The 24,440-nt window shown below is 38.5% G+C and overlaps 3 protein-coding genes across 6 annotated transcripts in view; 1 reads left to right on the plus strand and 2 right to left on the minus strand.

Annotated features, from left to right (window-relative positions):
- On the minus strand, positions 1 to 18,577 carry LOC101737344 (uncharacterized). Of its 3 annotated transcripts, none has more exons than XM_004925834.5 (5): positions 18,414 to 18,577; positions 3,593 to 3,826; positions 2,905 to 2,981; positions 2,070 to 2,229; positions 1 to 1,005 (listed from the first exon to the last, which is right to left on the minus strand). In XM_004925834.5, exons 2-5 carry the CDS (start codon positions 3,777 to 3,779, stop codon positions 905 to 907), a joined length of 525 nt encoding a protein of 174 aa, XP_004925891.1. In that variant the 5' UTR covers positions 3,780 to 3,826; positions 18,414 to 18,577; the 3' UTR covers positions 1 to 904. The 3 variants fall into 3 exon arrangements, with proteins under 3 accessions (XP_004925891.1, XP_004925890.1, XP_021203465.1); XM_004925833.3 differs by having other exon boundaries at positions 18,337 to 18,532; XM_021347790.3 differs by lacking the exon at positions 18,414 to 18,577 and adding an exon at positions 18,174 to 18,337.
- LOC134200438 (uncharacterized) overlaps positions 1 to 24,440 on the minus strand; it is a 400,183-nt gene that overhangs the window by 172,965 nt on the left and 202,778 nt on the right. The window lies entirely within an intron of this gene.
- LOC101737817 (uncharacterized) overlaps positions 18,424 to 24,440 on the plus strand; it is a 7,909-nt gene continuing 1,892 nt past the window's right edge. The window contains exons 1-3 of one of the 2 annotated variants that reach the window (XM_062673354.1): positions 18,424 to 18,562; positions 21,710 to 21,856; positions 22,096 to 22,292. In XM_062673354.1, coding sequence (XP_062529338.1) covers positions 21,719 to 21,856; positions 22,096 to 22,292 — 335 coding nt within the window. In that variant the 5' untranslated portion in view covers positions 18,424 to 18,562; positions 21,710 to 21,718. Of the gene's footprint in view, positions 18,563 to 18,655; positions 19,315 to 21,709; positions 21,857 to 22,095; positions 22,293 to 24,440 lie in introns of those variants that run through there. The other variant, XM_012690124.4, reaches the window with a different exon arrangement.

The raw sequence follows: 24,440 nt of genomic DNA on the forward strand, positions 1-24,440 counted from the left end.
TTTCATAAAAGTATTTTATTAAACAAAATTGTTAAATATTAAGGCAAAGTAGTACCTACGAAATAAGTTAATTATATAAAATTTATAAATTATTTTTGATTCTTACGATTACACAATCGAATAAGTCAAAATAATTATCTATTTACACACAAATCAAAACATACATGCTACTTAAAAAATAAATACTAATGTCAAAATTACATAGACCTTTCATACTTCAGTGCGAAATTACAATAATTATTTTAATTTGTCAACTCTGTCAAAGGTTTAAATCGTTACTAGATGTATGTGTGTACTCTGCGGTTTCACCCGCTTTATATTTAATGAAACATGTCGCATTTTTCCAAAATATAACAGTTGCTTGCCTGTGATTCATACATTACCAGTCGATTTGTAGATCAATTGGTATAGAAAACAAAACCACGAATCAGAAAGCACATTATTTTTCATTGTAGCATACCCGGCGCACTTCAAGTCTTAACGAAATTTCATTCAAATCCGTTCAGTTTGCTCTGTGATAGAGTAACAACGAATTGCGAAACTTGGAAATATAAATAAAATAATATGACTCTTACAATTAGCCGCTAACGTAAAAAATTAAAAATAACATTTAGATATTAATGCAAAATATTCTGCAGAAAACTCAAGAAGCGTTGCTATTTTTTCATTAAAATATATTTTGAAAAGATTAGATTGAGTTTTCGTTATTTCCTATGGTGATTTTAATAGACGCTAAATTGGTCCCATGATGAATAGTACCACCATCACGGTAAATAGTTTTATTAAAAATATATGTATATGGTTTCCAGTGTCTGGCTGTATTCGTTCTTGGCTTAAAGGTGTACTTTTTTGGGACCCATAGCATAAGAGAAAATCCCTTACGGGGGCGTTGAATGCTTAAAAATTATCTTCTGTAAGGAGCTTTGCGGTATCGGCCACGTTCTTCTTCGTCACGCACGTCCAAGTAATGGCTGAATACAACTGCCCAAAGGTAGAGATATAAGCCTGTTGACAGAGAAATATTCGTGAATAATTATTAAATTAAAAACGATTAGATAATTATTTTGTCTATATCTATAATACGTATTTAATATAAGTAAACACAGGTAATTAGGTCGGTGCAATCGCTCCGGCAACTATTAGGTAGATACTAGGTGAACACGTGTTCTCAACTGTATCACAATATTTATCCGTTTGTAGGTATGTGCACTGGTAGGAGAGTCTCCGTAATGACTAACGACTCCGTAATGATGAACCTCGAAATATTTTTTATGAAAGGGTCAAAATTTTCATGACAACATTGAGGTTATCTTTGCTTTTTTTCCTACCTAATTACGAGTAGCCTCAAGGCTATTTTGGTTTCATCTGACGGCTAGACGAGCTCGCGGGGCTCGTCCTGAGAGACTTTTGCTAACGTTTACCGTAGCAAGAGCAGTTCTTCTCTGAATCTACCACCGGATCGGAATGCGAACGTTATTGATGCGTTTTAGTTTGAAACAAATAAAAATCGGACACTGAGATAAGAAAATTTTCTCCTTTTTATTTAAAGTAGTTTTTCAAATGATTGCGTCAAATGCGTCAAAAATTTTTTCGGATAAAAGATATTTTTCCTGAGTTATCTTCAGCTTTAGTTCTTAAGAGATCTAATGATAGATAGTTCTTGGCAATAACCCAAATTTTAACAAAATTTACTTGTTTAATTTTTATTTCGCGATGTTATTTTAAGTAGGTATAAGGAAAGTTGATTGAGAATTCTTAGATAGATATTTTCTTGGATTTTATTTGAAAAATGACACCAGGCTACTTTTTATTTAGGCGACGACTTTCATATTGCTCCTGCATTTATCCAGTCATATCGTATGGCAGACTACAAGAGTTTAACGACTGCACCTTTTAACATTTTACAAATAAAAAATCAAATTATGACGTAAAATATGTAAAATTTCATTGTGCTCTTCGCTGTGAACCTATAAGTGCGGGTGATGAAGGTTATTGTAAGTAATTGAATCGAATATTTTGTATTTTAATCGAATACAGTTCGAGCTCTTTTCTCTTTAATTTTGACTTACATAAATATAGGATTCCTCCTACAAGTATGACGGTGGCTTCTATGACGTGATCGTGCTCATCGAGGTAATAGGTAATAGATGTGTGAAGGATACTGATCAGCAAGCCGATTGCCAAAACGATACCCAGCACCACCCACGGCAGCATCAACCATGACCGACGCTGAAAATTGAAGTCATATTACAAATAAATAATAGTTTAAAAAAACTAACAAAATTTCAGGATATTATCAAAATAACCCTTCTACTCATATCTGTTCATAAAATATTTATAAGTACTGATATCATACACCCCACGCTTTTTTTACAATAAAATCATTTTTTCTTACACTGTTTTTAATTCAAATTTATTAAATTTTTTTTTTTTATTTTTTAGTTGCCTTTTCTATAAAAGCGTATTTTCTTAGTGTTTTTAAACTATGTATTATTTATTTTTCCTTTTTTAGTTGAATTTAAATTTTTTGTTTTTTTTTTAATATTGAATTGTCATCGGTCATTAATAAGTATACCAAATTTCGAGTTAATCCGACGTTTTGAAAGGGGTCAAAATCATGTTCAAAGATTCCGTTACATACATACATACATCTGAAGCTAATAAAAGCGAATTAAAAATACAGATATGTCGTTTTAGATCCATGTATCATTAAATTTTAAAACAGGTTGTTTGTTTCGTTTTGTATGAGAATGAAAATTAAAAGAAGTAGTTTGTGCTTTGAAGAAATTAGTATTAAGTGATAATTTTTGCTTACCGAAAAAGACTTCTTGATGCGTGAAATCAGAGTGGAAAATTAGAATTTAATGATTTAAAAAAATCTAAAATTTAAGAACATTCTTTTACCTTGTTTATAGCGACGATCAGAAGTGTGCAAATCAAGATGGTGAAACATAAATTTATTGTTAATATTATCCTTGGAACTGAAACAAAGAGAAATAACAATTTTAACGCACCTTTTAATGAAAATTTGTTTTATATATTGATCTAAAACGAATTATGATTTCACTCAATATATAAAGAATCTAAGATTTATTGAAAAAGTATATTATAGTTTAAGCTTCTATGGAGCTCTCACTAGGTAAGTCTGTATGTTACGTTTGACAGTTATCAGCTTACATTTCGGTTTCGGTTCTCAAATAATAACGTTCTCAAAGATAGGTAGTTACGGTACTAAAGCACCAGATACTATTTTTCGGGTTAGATTTTTATATTATGACGTAAATTTCATCAACATGCCTCCTCATCCTGACTTCGTTAATAGTTATGTCATTAAAAAATAGTACTAACAAGAACATTTTAAACCTGCAATAGTCGCGTTACTCGTTACGAATACACTGGGCGTCCAATTAGGCTACTGACGCTTTTGACCACATCCTTAGAGGAATTTATTGCCCAAATTCGAACAAACAAAAGAGAAAAGGTAATGTAACATGTACAAAATCAATCAGGAGGTCTCAGTGATTATGGGTGAATTTCGAATACCTACTCGGCAAGCCCTAGTAATAATTAAAAACAAAAGAATATAACGTACTGTCTAAGTCTGAAAGCTTCTTGTCGAATTCCTTGTCAAAGATAAATGTGCTGAATGAGACTGTGTGTTTCTTGACCGTCCATATCAATATGATTGTGGCTATCGAAAGTATGATGCCGAGGATAGCAGTGATCAGGGACCCGGTCCGAGTAGAAGCACAGCAGCAGCATTTCTGAAGACGCTTCATTTTGTTCTGAGATAATTTTTCGGCTCAGATAATATATCTCATAATTTCTGGAAAAAAAAAATTATTTACATTAATACCAATGTAATAATGCCAATTACCCGATAGGTAAGTTTTCAGGAGATTGTTGTGAAACTACTATAAAATGAGAAAAGACAGACGTAAAGATAATTCTAAAATTCAACATTGTACATCTTTTATCTTTTCAATATCGTCACCTTACTTTTATTGGCTTGGTGGTGCGAGTTCAAAGCTCACGCGTTTGTTAAGCCGCCAATGGAGCCTGTGCCTCACAACCTGCCACCTACCTGAGGTCTTAGACCTTAGACCTTAGACCTGAGGTCTAAGTTTCAACTATAGTATGTAATAGCTGTGCCAAACATAAGTGTGGAAAGAAAGTGGTGTTAACCCATACGGGTCTCACAATAGGACCTATCATTGTGAGGTCTACTCAAACTAACTTGGCCTTTGCCCTACCTCTTATGACCAATTCTAGTCGTAAACATACGAAAGTGAGCCTACTATTCCTAAAGAGAGTGGACGTCGAGTTGGTAGCTGCTGGTAAATGTGATCAAAATTACAAATCAAAATCATTATTGTGATTCTAAATTTTGTTTTTGAATTCTTTTTACATAAAATACATAAAAGAAATCATTGTGTGAACGATATATGCGGTGAAAAACATGTTTTTGTGTCATTGGAAAGTCTATAATTTGATTTACTACGAATACATTGGTTTATTTCTTTAGTGGTATTAATACTATTTACAAAAAATGGTTTTCAATAAGGAAGCAAGTTAGTAATTTTATTATACTAGAAGTTAAATTACGAATATAATCTTTTCCCTTAATATTCTTTATAAATGTTGTTATGTGAAAGAGCCCTCTTTTCAGCTGTTTACAAACATGCACCGACTATGTTGCAACGCAACGCAATACCTCTTTCCGGCTCTAGTTTTAGCGTCAAGACAAACCATAATGTGACGACTGGGGCTGTTATCGTTCATTATTTCCTGACACCGTTATTTTCGTCACTTTGTTTTAGCTGTATACGTACTTAGATTGTATGTAAGTTTCACTTGGCGGTAATTCAGTAAGTCTAGTTTCTATAGAACGAAACTATTTGGTTTATTAGAGCCTAATTTAAAAAACTCACATCTTTCAAAAATATGTTAAAGATTATTTTTTAATTTTGTATTACCCGTAACGTATACCGTAAGATTAAATGTGTGTATTTATTTTAAATATATGTATGAATGCGTATAATAATTAACGATTTTATTTAAAAAGCGGTCACGTGCAACATGGCTTATTTTGTAAATAAATAGGCTTCATAAATTGAAACCATCATAAATTTTAATAGATAAAAGTAAAAAGAGTTATCAGAACGAATGCTGGATATTTTATGTAAATCTTCAAGTAGGTCAGTAATCGGTCGGTAGGTACCTATTGTAATTGGAGCAGGAAATAAGATAACCCTCCCACTCTCATGATGACATTGGCCTGACCCAATTTTCTATTCACTATACTTCATTACGAAAGCCTCATGCCTCGCCTATGTATCTTGGTAAAAGGGCACACCTAGACATTTGCACTCTATTACAAAAACAAAGACTACCTAAGTACCAACCCGCCCGTGATGTGCTTTTGGTGTATATTTTTACTGCAAGGTTTTTTGAAAAGTTCAACGTGTAGTAAACGTATAACTAATTGAAATTATCTGTTCATTATTGTGTCCCGCAAATATATTACCTATACAAAATCAGTAATACTACGGGTTAGTGAAACGGAATGGTCTTTCAGAAGTTTCAGCAGTTTCTGTAACGGGTATATCCAACGCAAAACATATTAAAGTTAAATCAAAGGCGGAGTGTTAATGTGGTAATAAAAAGTTTGTGCACCTTATAACATCGAAATGAAAATCGATACGAAACATGGAATCGATAACCTTTTAACCTAACACATTTATTTGTACCTACATCATGTTTAAAAAAAAATATGTAATATGTTTTTCTGTGCATTTGTGGCCCTAATCTAAATAATAGCTGCATTATAATAGCATGAACTAGTATTTTAGTGGCTGTAGCATTATTTTGAGAAATAAATCCGCACTCAAATCGAAAACAGACGTTTGATGCGTTTGATATTAAAAAAAATGTCTAGCGTTTGCCGACTCGTAATTTGGTCGAGTCTGTGTGGTTGTGAAATTGATATTGTGTAATAGTTTTTTTTAGAACGCTTAACTTCGAATGACGCTGTGCCCAAGCCGATTTGCCTCTAAACATACACTAGAATATAAATGGCGTTGCCGGGCAGATCTAAATGAATGTGTTAATTATTGCAATTAGTTATTGTTTGGTTGAAAAATCGCTCGAGGAGCTTTTTTTATTTTTTTTTTATTTCATAGGAGGGGTGGACGAGCTCACAGCCCACCTGGAGTTAAGTGGTTACCGGAGCCCATATACATCTACAACGTAAATGCCGCCACCTACCTTTACAGTATATACAGTATAGTTACAGTACAGTGACTACGACACTGAGTTAAACGGAACATAGTGGCCCAGTCATATAATAATATAATTGTTCGTGTTTCCGCAATGAAGGTTTACAAAGCTCTGGATTTAAATTTTAACAACGGAATTCAAATGCCACCTGGTGGACACTCTTCGAAATCTTGCGCTTCAGCTGATTTTTGCTTGGATTACAATGCCTTATTAAAAATAAAGGTACATTTACATGTACAAATAAAGTGTTCAAATGCGATTATTTTGTATTTTGTGAAAAGGCTGAAATTTCTTCTAATTTAACGTAGCATCCAACAGGTTTTAAGATGAATTTCAAACACGCTTCTTAAGCTACACATAGGAACGCACGAACTAATTCTCTTGAAAACTTTTGAATTTTTAACTGTGACGTATTCTTATTTTTTCTCAATTGGCTGCTAATATCTTAGGACTATTAACCTAGAAGACTTTGAGACTTTTTAAATTATTTTTTTCGTGACACTGAATACTGTTATAGAGTTCTACATAATTAAAATTATTAAATGTCTAAACCCGAGATGTGATCGACATCATAAAATTTGCACTAGAACTGTATAAAATGATTGAAGTATTATAGCACTCACGTCAAATAACGTGTTAATGGATAATGACATTGAAATAAATTACGTAGCAATTGTAGCATGTAACGCGATGACTTAATTTTACAATTGCAAAGCATTTACAACTTAAAACCCAAACATCGCAGCTGCTGCTATTACAATACAAGTACGTAGTTTTGTGGTACCCGATACCTTCGTCACGGCTGTTAGTTAGAATTCTGAGAAAAACATGATAAAAGGAGCACTCACGGCTGTCAGGGATAGGATTGTTCGTAACAACAACGCCATTGACATTCCAAAATCATGTACATTGCGGCATTGAACTGTACTAGTGAAATTTTAATCGTAAGGGAAGCTAGTAGATAATAGATTGTATATGAGTCGACTATTATCAAAGCCGGCAATGTGACTTTTGGACAATTATTGGTAAATCAGAAAAACGAATTATTGACTTTGTATTCCATTGGCAGTCACAAAACTCTTCTGATCGACATCTTAGATAAATAACAGGTTAAGTATTAACCTTTATTTAATGCAGGTTTTGAACCGTATTCTTTGAAGGAGACGATTATATTCAAATCAATCTGTATTGACATATCAATAACATTTTTTTGTCCAAATGCACAGACCTTTGATAATAGACGACTCATATTATATTAACAATATTCATTAAAATTAATCTAATTTTAACTGAATACATGCGACTCATCTGTTCACACTCACTAATCATTATAATATGACCCTATTTATCTGAATAGTAGTACATCTTGCATGTTGTGTAATTGATCCGATCATTTAATCGTATCTTGTAAGCCCACGCTCGTTCCCAGATGTATTACTTTAACTGCGTCGTTGTTTATCGCATACTTCACAATAACATCTCAAGATTTAAATGTTGTATATTTGTAATTGAGCAGAAAATCAGATAACGAGGCCAATGTTTACCTTTTATTGCACTGTCAACGATGGCTCGAATTCAGTAAAAATAATTATATGTTTTAATAAGAAAAATATTTTTAGCCCGCTAAACCAATATTACCTACTAACTACAGTGACGTTAAACTACTCGTATTGCATTCGCTAAAACTACAGAACCGTATGAGAACGCAATACAATAATATGTACTTTGATAAAACCAGTATAGTAAAATATACAGCGAAAGGCCTTGAAAAACCAACAGTTACGAACGACAGAACCATATTACTATTTCGACAATACAGAATACCGTATGCATTTTGTTTCTAGGACCTAATAGTTATCTTAAGAATGTAGAACACAAAAATGTATACGTCAAGCAAGAACGGAACTGCCCTAAAATTCACATCGCTGTGTGATAAAAGTTGGAATGCCAGAATCATACAAAGAATGTCATGAGGGTTTTTAGTTACAGACAACTTTGGAGAGTTAACCTCGTCGTAATAAGAATTGAGAAGGTCGGCGTACGCGCGTTGTGTCCGCAGAAGGTAGCCTGACGTCATCATGTTGCGTGGTGATGCTGTATATTTTTTTTTTTTTTTTTTTTTTTTTTTTTTATGATTGAAAGTTTACTGGTGGCCCGAAGGCCTTTCCAGTTTCACCAGGACAGGTGGGCGAGCAAAGGCTCAGCCAAGAGGGGTGGGATTTGCTAACAACTGCCCGAGCGCCTCCGAAGGAGACCTAACAACTCAAGAGCAATTGTTTCGCGAATGAATCTACTACCGGATCGGAATCGCGACCCGCTGAGAAGATCCGGCGAGAAACTCAGCGGGCTGATGCATGGGTTAGGTTGCACGTCGACCTCTTTGTCGAGTTCGACGAGTACGGTTACCGGGGTCCCTAAGCCTGCCCCTAGTATTAGAGCTGAAGGCATCTAATGCAAAGGTTATTGGATCTGATGGATCCGTAAGGACGTGTCTAGGGCGTCGACGGTGACTGGCTCCTGCATGATCAGGATTCGGGGAGTAGTCAGCGGCGGCAACGATAAGGCGATTATCATGACGCATAGCCTTATCGAAGTATCGTTCCGACGCTGACTTCATGTATTTCCGAATTGATTCGAGGCCCAGGTCGTCGTGTAGGTCAACGTTCCTCACGAACCACGGAGCCCCGACAGCTAACCTGCAAAAGCGGGATTGTAGGGATTGGAGGGTGTCTATGTGTGTGCGGGCCGCGTGAGCGAACACCACACTCGCGTAAGTCATGACGGGCCTTATGCAAGTTTTGTAAAGTGTCACCTTGTTCCGAAGGGACATTTTACTCCGCTTACAGATCATGGGGTAGAGTCTACCGAGAATAAACGCGGCACGGTCACGGACTGATTTTATATGCGGGCGGAATATCATCGATGCATCCAGGGTAACGCCCAGGTACTTGACCTTCCTGGCCCAGGGTATGGGTTGTCTAAAGAGAGTAATCGGGGGTGTGAGATTCCTCCTCCTAATCCGGGAGGAAATCCGTGTGGAGCTTCCCCTCTGAAATAGCACCGCAGTACTTTTCGCTGGGTTGATGTCTATGCGCCATTTTCGGAACCACTGTCCTAGGGCTAGGGCTGCGCTCTGAAGCTTCTTCGCGATTAGGGACTTATTTCTACTAGAATAGTAAACAGTCGTGTCGTCGGCGAATAAAGCTAAATGGGTCGGCGGCGACCGGGGAATATCGTTGACGAATAAGCTAAATAGGAGGGGTGAGAGGACAGAGCCTTGCGGGACTCCAGCTGTGAGAGGTCGTGGGGAGGAGCGGGTTCCCTCGACTCGATATCGAAAAGAGCGGTTCGACAAGAAGTCCCGTATGATGAGCACGAGACTATCCGGCACGCCCATGTTGAATAGTTTGAAAATCAAACCATTGTGCCAGACTTTGTCGAACGCTTTTGCGACGTCAAAGAAGAGAGCTCCCGTGTATAACGGTTTTGGTCGATTAAGCCCCACAAGAATGTGCTCCGTGAGGCGGTGCACCTGTTGAACGCATGAGTGATTTGTACGGAATCCGAATTGTTCATCGATAAGAATGCCCTTGGATGAGACGAAGTCTCTGAGGCGTTTGTAGAGCAGACGCTCATACAGTTTGCCTAGAGACATGAGGAGGCTAATCGGGCGGTAGCTCGTCGGATCATTTTTTGGTTTACCGGGTTTATGTATGCCGATAACGTCCGCTTCTTTCCACACCGCGGGAAAGATACAGTTCGCCATAGCGGCATTGAAAATAGATGCCAACATCACGATGAGTTGGACGGGTAGAAGTTTAATAACGCGGTTGGATATACCGTCGGAACCGGGAGCCTTGCGAGGACGTAGGTCTTTGATCAAGTCTTTAACTTCCATCGGGGTGACGGGTGGTAACGCATCAGAGGGTGGCAAGGAGGCTCTGCGTTCTACCTCACTGTCTACTAATTCTACATGAACAGGGTCCACGGATTGAGTGCTGGGCGTGCACTGGGTTTGCAATGTATCGGCCAGCAGCTCTGCTTTTTCGTCATCATCGAACGCCGCGAGTCGGCCTGAGGGGCCTACGAGGGGGGGCATAGTTACTACCGTATCCGATTTGAGAGTACGAGCTAAGCGGTAGTAAGACCTTTGGGAGGGCGCGAGTCCTTCTAAGAAATCAGACCATCTGGCATCTCGGACTTCGGCGATGCGAGACTTTACGTCGCGTTGTAGGGCACGCATTCGAATACGATTTTCCGCGGTAGGATACCTGTCGTAGGCGCGTATCGAGGCGTTCTTAGCTCTAAGGAGTTCCCTAATATCGTCGGACAATTTGAAGCGGTGAAGGAAGTCCTCCGCTACAACTTGTTTCGATGACCTATCTAATGTCGAGGTGATGTGTGACGTTAAGATGTCTATGGCTTCAGCGGTATCCTGAGGAGACGGGATAGAGTCCGGGTTAAACGGGAGCGATGGTGGATCAGATTCAGCCAGGCTGATGCCCAGCGTGTGCCAATCCACCACAGTCCTCGTGACGGGAACGGAATCGGGAGCGCGACCGAGCTTCATAACGACGGGACGGTGGTCTGAATCTAACTCTGAAACTACTTCGATCGAGTGTAAGCGCAGAGTTACGTTTTTTAATAACGCTATGTCGAGTATATCCGGGCGATGCGCGATATTTAGCGGGTAGTGAGTCGGGGTTAGCGGAGCGACGATATCGAAGGCGAGATCATCGACTAACGCGTCAAGCCGCCTGCCATTCGGGGTTGTGGTGTGTGAGTTCCACCTGATGTGTTTACAATTTAGGTCGCCCGCCAGAATGACAGAGCTCCCCATACCGAGCAGCGCCTCGATATCACTGCTTAGAACGATCTTATCCGGTGGAAGATAAACGGACGCGATAACGATCGGCGCGTGTCCCGTCAGTGAGATTCGGCACACTGATGCTTCGATATTAGCGAGCGCGGGAGGATCGAGCGGGACGCAATGCAGGGCTCTTCTATAGTAAATGACGGTACCACCACCACGGGCAGAGAGCCTGTCGTTCCTGACCATGTTATAGTTCGCGATTTTAGGGTCACGGCGCGCGGGCTTAAGTAGGGTCTCCTGCACTAAAAAGATATCAATTTGGTGGTCACGCAAAAAGTCAGAAACCTGATCACGTTGATTTGCGAGACCGTAAGCGTTAAAAAATCCTATCGTTACGGATAGGGGCTTTATTCTACTTATATACGCCATTGATTACCGGCGGAGTGAGGGGAGGACGTACGTATTTAATGACGCGTATACGTCGGCGTATTCCTGCACAACGGCGATAAAGTGTTGTGCAGTGGAGGCAGCGCGAATGGCGTCGCCCAAAGCGTTAACGCGCTCAAAGTTGATCGACTGAAAGAAGTCGATCGCTAAAGCGAGATTGTCGGACGCGGTCGGAGGGCAAGTCGCGGGAGAGGGACGAGTCGCGGGGGCGGGACGAATCGCGGAGGAGGGAGTTGTAGCCGTGTTCGTGTACGGCAGCGGTTTTGCCCAGGCCGAGACACTGGGCACCGCCGCCGGAACGAACGCTGGCTTAGCCTGCGACGCAGAGGGTGCCGAGGCTTTGATGTCTGGGCCGGAAGCTCGGAGGCGGTTTTGGCGGGCGACGCGGCGATTTATTTTAGGGGCTCGGGGGCAACCACGGTAATTCGCGGGGTGACCCTGTGTTCGACACAGGACGCAGCTAGGCGGTTCCGTCGCGGTTTTTTGGTCGCGAGCGCAGAGGGCCGTGGCGTGATCGCCCAAACACTTAACACATCGGGGGCGCGCGTGACAGTTACGGGAAGAGTGCCCGTACAATTGACAGTTATGGCACTGGCTAGGAGTGCCTTTTTTATGGGGGGCTTCGACAGCGATACCAGAGAGCCTACAGACGGTCTGTGTGTTAAAGATTTTCTTACCCTCGGGGGTAGGCTGGAGAGCGACTAGAACCATATTATATGGCTCCCTACCGCGACCGGTGTGCATACGGTGCACAGAATTCACTGGTAGGCCTTGTTCTAACAGGTCGGCTTTTACGAGCTCTACATCTAACTCTTTAGGGATTCCGCGTATTACAACGCGGAGTTCGCGCTCCTCCTGGAGCGTATACGTATGGAAACTTATACGCTCCTTACGGAGGTAAGAAGAGAGGGCCCTATGGTCGTCGGGTGTTTGAACCTTAATTTGAATGCCGTTCGCGAGGTTACGGGCATTCGTGAAATTTATATTTTTGGCCTTAAGGGCCAGGCAAACTCGATCCCAAGCTGCCTTCTCCTGAAGGATAACCGGGGGAGGGGTCTGGGTTTTATTTTGTGCCACCGGACGCGGCGACGGAGTGGCACGGGCTGGGGGCGCAACGGGAGTCTGAGGGCGGGGGCGCGACGCGTTCACGGCTTTGCTAATTTTAGCGGCCGCGGGAGCTCGAGACTCCGCGGCACGCTTCTTACCCTTCTGTACCAGGGTGAATCCATCCGTCGATGAGGCGGGGGCGAGGTCGACCTCCATGTCCGAGTCAGAGTCGGAGCACGAGGAGGCGGGTGCAGGCGACCTACGAGCAAGTGTAGGTGTTTTAGAGGGCGCGACGGAGGCCGCGGATGATCGCTCAGCTGAAACGATGGTCACGGCGGACGACGCAGCAGCTTTTCTCGCCAGTATAGGCGACACGGGAGCGGCAGGCACGACAGAGGCTGCGGTGCTCAATGCAGAAGCTCTGCACGCAGGTACAGGCGACGCAGGAGCAGCGAGCGCGGCGGAGTCCTCGAGAGGGCTCGCAGTGTGATTGGCCTTGAAGGCCAAAAACTCCGAGGCGAGCTGTGGGTGGCGAAGTCGGAGGAATTCCGCGAATACAGCGTCCATGATCGCTGAGTACCCAGGTGGGGCGGCCCCGGGTCTTGAAAACACTCGCCTTGCGGCGAGGCCCCAATTTCTCGGACCTGAGCGGTTCTATTGAACACAGGTGGCAATGCGGCGCGATTACTACAGGGCAAAGAAAAAGCACAACAAAACAGAAATTACGAAAAGAAACAAAACAAATAAATACTTGCAGGAAACCACTTTGTCGGCAGATGTACCACGAACACAGAAACAACAAAAGGAAACAAAACAAATAAAAACTTCCAGAAAGAGCACTTAGTCGGCAGATGTACCACAAACACAGGCCGCGCGAACAATGGCCGGGCTAACAAAAGCCGGGCGAACAAAGACCGGGCGATCGAGTGGACGATGAGCACGTCCGCACGTGACGGGTGCCTCTATCGGAATCCTGCTGTATATTTACAGTTAACAAAACATACTGAATATGTAGTAATGTGTCATTTGTCACGAAAAGTTATTAACTTTGAAAAAAAAAAAAACATAAAAATTACATCATTCTTATTTAGCTTAAAATCATAGTTTATTAATTTTCCAAGACATTGTTCGATGAGACCACAATGCGATTTCGTCAAATCTACCACGAAAACAAGACTTCTCTGAAATAGTCAATAACTCGAACGAACTATTTATGGTCACAGACCTCGACGCGTGTTAAGGCGAACAATCAAGGTCAGCGACTATTAATTGGTTCATTGCTTATTTTAATCCACATTAAAGATCATGATTCAGGAACTTGTTACATTACATAACGTTTATTTGTCAAAAACCGTTCCATGTTCATGGCTCTCGTCTCAATTTCTCTCTATTTAATGTCCTATAAATGAGTCGTCTATTATCAAAGGTGGCAATCTGTGCATTTGGACACAAAAATGTTATTGATATGTCAATACAGATTGATTTGAATATAATCGTCTCCTTCAAAGAATACGGTTCAAAACCTGCATTAAATAAAGGTTAATACTTAACCTGTTATTTATCTAAGATGTCGTTCAGAAGAGTTTTGGGACTGCCAATGGAATACAAAGTCAATAATTCGTTTTTCTGATTTACCAATAATTGTCCAAAAGTCACATTGCCGGCTTTGATAATAGTCGACTCAAATATCATAACCACGTAGGTGTTTTTTCTTTCAGCCAAATATATTTTGAATATAACGGTGCATTACGAATATCGTTCATTGATATATTTTCAGTTATCGGCCAAGGTTCTACTAAAAATGATGTAATATCTTGCAGAGGCCCTGGTATAAATGTTTAAAAAAGTTTATGTACAGTATGGCATAAGCTTCTATCGATGTTAAAGGTTTGATTATTTTATAATTTATATAATATTCTGTTATGACATCATCAGCGTCGGGAATACTGCGATGTGTAATTCAACAGTACCTTGCAACTGTTGACTCATTGACCGAAACGTCTGAGTAAAGCAGAATTCTTCAAAACATTGAGTAATTTAATATCTATCGGGATGACTGGATTGCCCTTGAATATCAGAAGGATAATGGCGGGCAATATTTTGATCTGATTTAGAGATTCGAAATCTACGTTGGCAGAATAAGAAATTTTACGTAGCATAATTTTGTAACTATACTTACGTGCAGAGAATCTATTTTTGCTAGGTCGCATTTCCCATTAAAGATTTCTTAATTTATCCACAAATTTAATAAGTATAAACTGTTATTGTTTCTAAGATCGTAACCAAATATGGAAAAATAAACACTGCTTCCATGTCTGGCGTGTAAGACTCATCGCTGGAGTTAGTTGCACACAAACTTTATGACATTAACACCTTTAATGGGTTCACCTGAAAGCATGAATCACTTTCTTTGTGCGTTTCGTGGTTCGCTCCACATATCTGTTAATTACATAAATCAATTTGTTAATGGGATGCGAACAGAAACGGCGGGCCTATTTCGAAATCAGGTCACTGTTTGATTTTCGATTTCGTATCGTATGTTATATATCAAATAATTGTACGCATGTAATTAACGTTATACCGTGTAGGTACTGTGATAAGATATGATTTGGCCTATGTCTATTTGATACAGTTTATAAATTAAAGTTTTATAGGATACTGACGTTGAAAAAATTAAAATCATTTACCATCAAGCGGCGTTCTTTTTTTTTCGATATCATAAAATATAATAACAAATAAACGAATTAGAGAGAGAGAGAGAGAGAGAGAATACACTTTATTGCACACCAACACAATTTACATTAAAAAAAAACAGTCAAAAAGCACATATGTACAATAGGCGGTCTTATCGCTAAAAGCGATCTCTTCCAGACAACCGTTTAATTTACAGAAATTCTGTAAAATATAAAAAATATAGCAGGTATGTTGCAGTGTACCATATACAATACATTATAATAGAAAATATATACATATAATAAACAGATATATACCGTTTAGTAATAGTACCGAATTAGTAATTAGAAAAGCATTATAACGTGAAATGTAGAAAGTTCAATAAATCGATGATTTCTATTGCTTGTTCGACAAAAAGGCACGTAGAACTACCATACTTTGATGTCTGTTTATGGACAGTTGGGAATGCAGACGTGTCCTCACGTTTGTAAAATGAATGTAACATTCATGCCTTTTTCGGTAAGACAACTAATAGACTTAGACAAACAGGTAGTGCTGTAGGTAGTGTAGAAAAACAAAACCGTGGCTAACCTAATTAAGCCAGAGATATATTATGTTTATTTTATTGCAGTTTCCGGACCGGTACTTTTATGTTCAAATATAATAAATTAAATATCCAGATGGCTTATGAAAAATACTGATATAGTCAGCATGTAACTGGTCAATGAATTCGTCGTTCAAACAACACAGATATTTTAGATTAAATTAAGTAAAAAGAATAGTAAAGTTAAGTTAAAATCAAAATGAATTTGATAAATTAAATAGTAGGAGGGACAAAAATTATTAACTTCATACAATAAGTCTATTGTAGTCGGTTTAAGAATGTGTCCTCAGTTTTATCTGTTTCATTTTGGATACAGATTTATTTTTGTTGTAATTCCAATAATCATCGACAGAATAGAAATTTGGTAAAAAAGTTACAAAAATTTAAAAACGTTACAAGTTTTGTTGTAAAATGTATAAAGTTGGTACGCTCCAAAGAAATATGAACTATTTTTACTAAGGTGCATCTGTACAAACAGCATCCTCGATCTACAGCTGTAGGTACTTACACAACTTCACGTGCTGCCCGTTTTAGGAAACAGTTTTACTCCCAATTTTATATGAATGCTATTAATATAAAATGTATTCGGCAAGCATGCTTAATGAAGCCTACCTATTTTATTTACTTCTTAGGATATATTATTATGTTTGTAAGTAAAAACAAGACAAATCGTTTCAGTGTCAAAATATTGTAAAACTTATCGCTAGTCGAGATACAAATAAAAAGATGACTGCATCATATCAAAACATAACATCTTTGAACGTTAACAAAAATAATTTGACGGTGTACCTATTCAGCGTGGGCCCGATATCACTGTGGAATTCCGCTTGGTTTGTGTTGTTACACGTGCTTCCGTATATATTTTTTTCAATTATTCTATAACTAAATAGTCAGTATCAATATTTCGGTATTTTATCCAACTTTTATAGCATTTTGGTATTTTATTACTTAATTCCGTAATTATATTATGGAATAAGTTTTTAGACGAATATGGAGTAATTGTGTGTTTGTAAGGAAATTCATTATTACTATTAGATAGGTAGATATTAGAAATCAGATAGTTTTGAGCGGACCCGATTTCAATGTATGTTAACAGTTTTTCAACTACAATAATCTCAATGAATGTGGCCCTAATTATGCGCATTCATTAAAAACACAAGTTATGCACCAATAATTAAATAACGGTGGAAGCGTCCACACGTGTATCGTAACATTCAATCAGTGACAAAAACCTACACCAAAACACGAGAATGTGTGGGAAAACGATTTCTTTAATTTGCTGCAGAGTAATAAACTGAATTAGTTGGAACTTCTGCGTTATCTTACCTTTGAAATCCTAAATGTATTATGTACAATAAAGTTTCTATAGATAAAAACGTTTCAAGCAACTATATTACTTGTTACGTCTACTTGCACATCATGCAGTACATATAAATTATTAATTTAAAAAGACACGAACAAAAAAATATTTTTATAAGAAATGTACAACGTCTAATGCATTATAATTATTTGTAATTATGTTACTGCATTACTTTTATCTGTAAAAACTAGCGTCCGAAGTAGTGTAGTAAGTACATTGTTATCATAGTTACGACTTTGCATTCCTAATGTTTAATACATTATGACGTTTATTAAAGACATATTTAAAAGAAGTTATTGTGAAAGCGTTTCGACATAAAATATTTTTTTAAACCTTGATCTTTAGTCACACATTATTGTAGGTGTTTTTATTCATTTGCATTATTATCACGCTTTTGTTGGCTTGACGTACATATTATGGGTTGTTATGAATGTGTAACATAATCTTTGAACGTAGTTTTCACCAGTTTTCGATTCACTTGAATGCACAGGTGTCAAAGGCCGATGACAATACCTTAATTTATTTCGATTAACATCCAGAAGATGGTAGCCAGACAGTGAAAAGATTACTTAGAATTTTTAGTTCGGCTTGCTATCAAAGCGTGTTATTTAGTTTTTAAACTACTTAAACGATTTTTAGTCTATTGTTATTACAAATACAAAAGTACACAAATATCTATCACTAACTTTGCCTTCGACACGCGACAGCTAAAAATGTGTACACTGTCTATGAATACATGAATAATACCATTCGTTTGATTAATAAAAACAAAATACTGTGTGTACAATACAATAGGGAGAGTAGATTTCTCGTGTTTTACTTGTATAAATAATTTCCGAACAGAAGTTGTTACTGTTTGAAAACTTCAATGGATTTTTCTGAAGGATATGCGTTTTTAAATTTTCATGGCAAATAAAAACATTTCGTTTAAATATATCAAAATAACTTACGATTCACAACGAAAAATAGTTCAAGGTAAGGTACGCAATTGGTACAATCCAAAAATATATTCTTCTAAGATCAAATCAAGGTCTCACTACTGATGCTAAAGAACACGCGAAACATTTCTTTGATTCGCTTAACTCTAATAAAACAAGTAATGTTATTAATTACCTTTACCGGCGTTTAAATTACAACACTAAGCACTTGTTTATAAGTTCAATTTATCTTGTTCACAATCAATAACTTACACAGTTCAGTTCTGAATGTCGTGTGTACACAGTAATATATACACGCGATAGATCCGGCCGGGTGTTGAAGATCGTCTGCTGTAGTCGCGGTATAGCGTAGGAGCGCGCTGCTATGACTGACGCATCATGATGATGCCACCGCTAATCGGGTACGGTCTTAACCTTAACTCTTTATTTCATAACAATTTACGTCACATTATTTGAAATACTAAGCGAAATTTGAAATTTTCAAAATTATTTTTGGGGTAGCTATAGTTTTATAATATGTAATAATATTATTTATTTTTTATTGCTTAGATGTGTGGACGAGCTCACAGCCCACCTGGTGTTAAATGGTTATTGGAGCCCATAGATATCTACAACGTAAATGCGCCACACACCTTGAGATATAAGTTCTAAGGTCTCAGTATAGTCACAACGGCTGCCCCACCCTTCAAACCAAAACGCATTACTGCTTCACGGCAGAAATAGGCGGGGCGGTGGTACCTACCCGTGCGAACTCACAAGAGGTCCTACCACCAGTTGCAATTACTTTATGTTTAGGCTAATTTTTGCATTATCAAAAATCAAATTGTGCTCGCCTAGGCACAACCATGAATAATAAAATTTTTACGAAACTTCTTTTTGAAATTTTCTTGTAGTGGTCAACATTAATTGTGATTCGTAATATCAAAGCTGACGTTTCACAATACAAATGTCATTCAAACCATGAACATGTAATATAAAAATAAAATAAAAACTTCATTAAACACATTTGGTTGCTACAAAAACTGATAGTATGAACTTGCTATCGTATTTAGGTATGAGTTTACAATCCGAAGTCTGCTTGTGGACGCTGCTGGGCCTAATACGAAATATCTTTGATGCCACACTATTTAAAGTCAACGCCAACCTAAAACAGGTTTTTTAAAGCTCATCACTTATTCATTTGACGTATTAATATGACTACATTTAACACATATGACGTAAACACATGATATGGAACAATTATTAAAAATTAGAACAAATATTTCTTTACAAAATATGTAGATACGTATTAGTTGTTGAGATCAAATTAATCTTAGAAGTCAAGGACTGGTAGCACTGCGCATAATGGTATAACTTTTTATAATGAATTTTACTGGTGGTAGGACCTCTTATGAGTCCGCGAGGGTAGGTACCACCACCCTGCCTATATCTGCCGTGAAGCAGTAATTCGTTTCGGCTTGAAGAGTGGGTCAGCCGTTGTAACTTGATACTGTACTTGCGACCTTAGAAATCTTATCTCAAGGTGGGTGGCGGCATTTACGTTGTAGATAGATGTCTATGGGCTCCGGTAACCACTTTTCACCAGGTGGGCTGTCCACCCAGCTAAGCAAAAAAAAAAAAAAAAAGAAATGTGACTAGGTTCCAAAATTCAAGTTTCTATTGATATAATATAACATGTTTTATATTATGTGTAATATAACATATATTTCAGTATATTTGTTATGTTTGAAGAGAAGTGATCGTAAAATAAAATAAAATAGTAACACTTAATTTTAAAACATTGGGCAATCTTGAACCGGTTTCCGAAACTTGTATATTTTGATCCTTATGTTTATTACCTTTTCGCTGGTTCTATTAAAATTCTTTAGGATTGATTTTAAAAATTGCTAATCGCAAAACTCGTTTTGACAATGGCAAGACGTCGGATAAAACGTCTTTAATAATTTTATTAAAAATAATCGAAAAGATAATCGGTTTAGCTTTGATAGAGAGATGAGTTCATTGCATATATTATTATAATCATAAGCAGTTTTTTCCTACCTATTCTGAAGACTTCGAGGTGTCATATTATATTCACCGGGCGAAGTATAAGCAGTTACTGGAGTCCGCAAACACTATAATGTGTTGCCCCCACATAGAGATCAAGATCGAAGTCTCAGCTGAATTAATCTACAGCTATTCCACTCTTCCAGATAAAACTGACAAGATCGTGATCCCAAACGATATGAACTCATCATTATTCCTTTTTATTGGCTATTTTAGGTAATGGCAAGATCATTCAAGCGAATGTCAACAATAACAGTAACTGTACTATTCCAGATTTAAATAGTTTTCAGAGGTTCCCAAAGTTTGACACAATCTTTCGTTTTTTTTCTCCTACCTATTCTTGAGGGGTTATTCTAGATTCACCGAACTAGTAGGTGATCTCACGAGGCTCAAACCGGGAGAGCTGCTAACACTGGTCCTAGCAAGAGCTAGCAGTGCTTCGCAGAATCTACCACCGGATCGGAAACGCGACCCACTGAGAAGATCCAGCAAGAATCTCAGTGGGCTGTGTCTATGGGTTAATCGAGCCCTTCGTCGCAAGCGACAGGTTCGGCGAGGACGGTGACTGGGGCTTGAGGTACCTAAAAGCACCGTTAACGGATCGGGAGGATCCGTAATGACGTGTTTAGAGCGACGTCGACTGTTTACCGATCGGTCCACAGGATCGGGTATGAATCTTTCGTACTAAGTTCTGAAGGCATTCGCAGGTCTTACGTATTTCATTGGTCCGTCCCTTTTACTTTGTTTGATGGTCACATTATGTGACTTTTTCTTTTTTGGCCAATGAAGTCGTTGTGGCCTCAAGGATAAGACGCCTAGTAATGTATTACTTTTGAATGATTCAATTACATCGCCAGTGCTCAAATCTCGCAGGAATATACCAATTTTTCTAATCGTACGTAATTAATTTATGTTTACGAATGCTTTCTATGATGAAGGGATTACATAGTGTAATAAAATCAAATCAGCATAATTTATATTAAAATATGCGTAGCTGCTATACAATTGATTGATATGACATAGAACTCATGTCGGTATTCACATTGTGACATTATGATGTCTGTAGGCTCCAATAACCACTTAACACCAAGAGGGTCGTGAGCTCTTTCATTAGTTTAAGTAAAAAATAAAAATATATATTCGAACCTGGTTCAGGTCTTCATAATTGGTCATTAAGTCAAAGGTAGGCAGTCTCAATTTTTACTAATTACTTTTGTGAGTTCATGTACCTATATTTTTCAGTTATTGTGCGATTAAAAAACTACAAAATTATGTTATTAAAACACACGTACACACACACACACAGCCATAAATCATTAATTCGGGTTGTGTCATTCTTAGGTAGCTGCTCAAATTCAAATGGACTGTGAGCTCGTCTACTGATCTTAACCAATAAAAAAGCAGCGCTACCAGACCTCAGCATTCTAATCCAAACGCCTAATAGCATTTCTATATTACATATAGGCTATATTACATAATTGCTTAACATATTCTCAAAACAGGTATGGCAGATGTCGATGCCGGATGAGCTGTCAACATCGGTGCAGGGAGTATTGCGTACCATGATTTCTGGAGTAATGCTAGTCCAGTGCTTTACAGTATACGTCTATCTCGCAACGTATATCGTTCTACTGTACCCAGTGTTTTTGGTAATTATACTTTTATTAATAATTATTTAATTTCGATTATCGGTCTAAATTATAAATCAATCAAAGAAGTTCATGACAAAAAAATATGAATTGACTAGACGTACTCGCCCGCTTCGCTGCGCCTATAAAATTAATCGGATGCATGGTTCAGTAGTTATAACGGAACATCCGTAAAAATCACTGTAGATTTATATATTAGTATAGATAAGTTCAAATTAATTGTATATCGAATTTATTAGGAAGAAAGACCGGCTCTTGTTTTGCCATGGCTTCTGGTCGCCGCTATAAGGAAGCTGCTCTGCGAACTAACGAGCCTAGCTTTGGGCCTCGGAACTTGCGTGTTGCTGGGCGCAGCGAGGTCGCCTTGTGTAAAATTCGTCATTGTCAAATTTGCCTCGATAACGCCTAGTTTTTATATGTGGGTGATTACTTTAAGGTAAGCTTTCCTGTTTTGGTCACCTATTGCGGATCATATAAATTAGTATTATATTAATATCATATATAATATCATATATAATTTATCTAGTAATAACGTAGGTGACAAATTCTTAAAAAAAAAATTTTTTTGTTTGTGTTAGAGCACTCTAATCTCTACAGTTGCTGAAAATTGGACTCGTAAGCATCTAGGTATCGAGATAAAAATAATAAAAGATACTGTACACGCCCGGTGTACTTGTAACGAATGATGCGACTATGCCTGTATTCAAACCCGCAGGTAGGTTCTAAATTTCTAATCTAATACGTACCGAATACATCGTCATGATTGTCTTCCGAAATAAAGGAATCATCACCATTAATATACAGAAGTCCACTGCTGGACACAGGTACCCTCCAAGGTTCGCCATAATGACCGGTCCTCCGATACCGGAATCACGATGAAGGAATAATATCGTATTTGCCTAAATACAGGAGCTTGAACGCATTTGTGAGCTAAACCACCCTAAAGATTTCTGCCTAAAAGCATTTTTCGTTCAGGTTTAAAGGGTTGAGATAGCCCATTTTTAGGGCTATTTCAGCTAGCCCTTATGCTGTACAATTGAGACTTAGAGCACATATCCTAGGGTGGGTTGTTGGCGCCTAGATATAACCCAGCGAAAAGCATAGCGGTGCTCTTTTAAAGGCGGAACTGAACCCGTATCTGCTCCTGCATTAGGCGTAGGAATTTCACATCCCCACCTACCCTCTTTGGCGATCCATACCTTGGGACAGAAAGGTCAAGTACCTCACCTTGGATGAATCGACGACAATCCGCCCGCACATAAAATAAGTCCGCGACCGCGCCGCTTTATTCTCGGCAGACTATCCCTATGATTTGTAAGACAAGTAAAATATCCCTTCGAAACAAGGTGACACTTTACAAAACTTGCATAAGGCTCATCATGACTTATGCAAGTGTGGTGTTCGCTCATACGGCCCGCACACACATAGACACCCTTCAATGCCTACAATCCCGCTTTTGCAGGTTAACGTGGTTCGTGAGGAAAGTCGACCTACACAACGACCTGGGCCCTGAATCAATCCGCAAATACATGAAGTCAGTATCCGAACGGTACTTCGATAAGGCTATGCGTCATGATAATAGCCTTATTGTTGCCGCCGCTGACTACTCCCCGAATCCCGATCACGCAGGAGTCAGTCACTGTTGACTCTTGCATTACACGCCTTCAGCTCTAACTAACGAGCAGGCTTAAGGACCCCAGTAACTGAACTTGTCGAACTCGGCAAAGAGTTCGACGTTCAACCTAACCCATACATCAGCCCGCTGAGTTTCTCGCCGGATATTCTCAGCGGGCTGCAATTCCGATCGGGTAGTAAATTCACTCGCGAAGTAGCTGCTCTTGAGTTATTAGCCTAACCTAATAAGTCTCCTTTGCTGCCGCTTGGTCAGCTGTTAGCAAATCCTCCTGACTGAGCCTTTGCTCGCTCTATCCTGGTGGAAATGAAAAGACCTACGGGCCACCAGTAATCCTCATTCCTAAAAAAGCTGGGTTGTGGCATCCAGATTGTGATATACTTACATTTATTGGTAATTAGGGACCAGACCTCGCTTCGCTTTGGGAGACTGTAATTTATTATTGATCTTATTGAATATTCTTTTATACAAATCTGGTACTGACAGTAACAAACACAATAAAAAAAGAATCTAACACACAAAAATCTAATCTTTCCCCTTCTTATATTAATGGTACACTTTTTGGGCGATAATGGCTTACAATGATTTTTTGTTTCGTTATTCTGATGTGTAAGCTTAATGTCATATTTGTTTATATCGAACATACAGCCTAAAAAATAAGTTTCGAGTTTTTAGCTCTAAAAATTATGATAGATACAACTTTTCATCCCCCCCTTTCGACCCTTTGCAACCCTTTTTTCGCATTTAAAAGTAGCCTATGTCCTTTCTCAAGCACTATAGTAGAATTATTTTGTCCGTGCAGTTTGGGTAATAAAAAATCTGAGCGGTGAAGCGAGTATTTCGTTTTATGACCCAAACTGCACGGACAAAATAATTCTACTATAGTCTATCTGTGTACCTGCCAAATTTCATTTAAATCCGTTCAGTAGTTTTGGCGTGAAAGCGCGACAG

Source organism: Bombyx mori, chromosome 17, assembly GCF_030269925.1.
Source record: "Bombyx mori chromosome 17, ASM3026992v2".
Classification (NCBI taxonomy): Eukaryota; Metazoa; Arthropoda; class Insecta; order Lepidoptera; family Bombycidae; genus Bombyx; species Bombyx mori.

Bases quoted from the DNA above. Each gene is read 5' to 3' on its own strand.
- LOC101737344 (XM_004925834.5), bottom strand. From the start codon at position 3,779: ATGAAGCGTCTTCAGAAATGCTGCTGCTGTGCTTCTACTCGGACCGGG. The intron at 2,982-3,592 runs GTACGTTATATT...TCTTTGTTTCAG, and splicing joins GAAGCTTTCAGACTTAGACA to TTCCAAGGATAATATTAACA. The intron at 1,006-2,069 runs GTAAGTCAAAAT...CTCTGTCAACAG, and splicing joins AGGAGGAATCCTATATTTAT to GCTTATATCTCTACCTTTGG.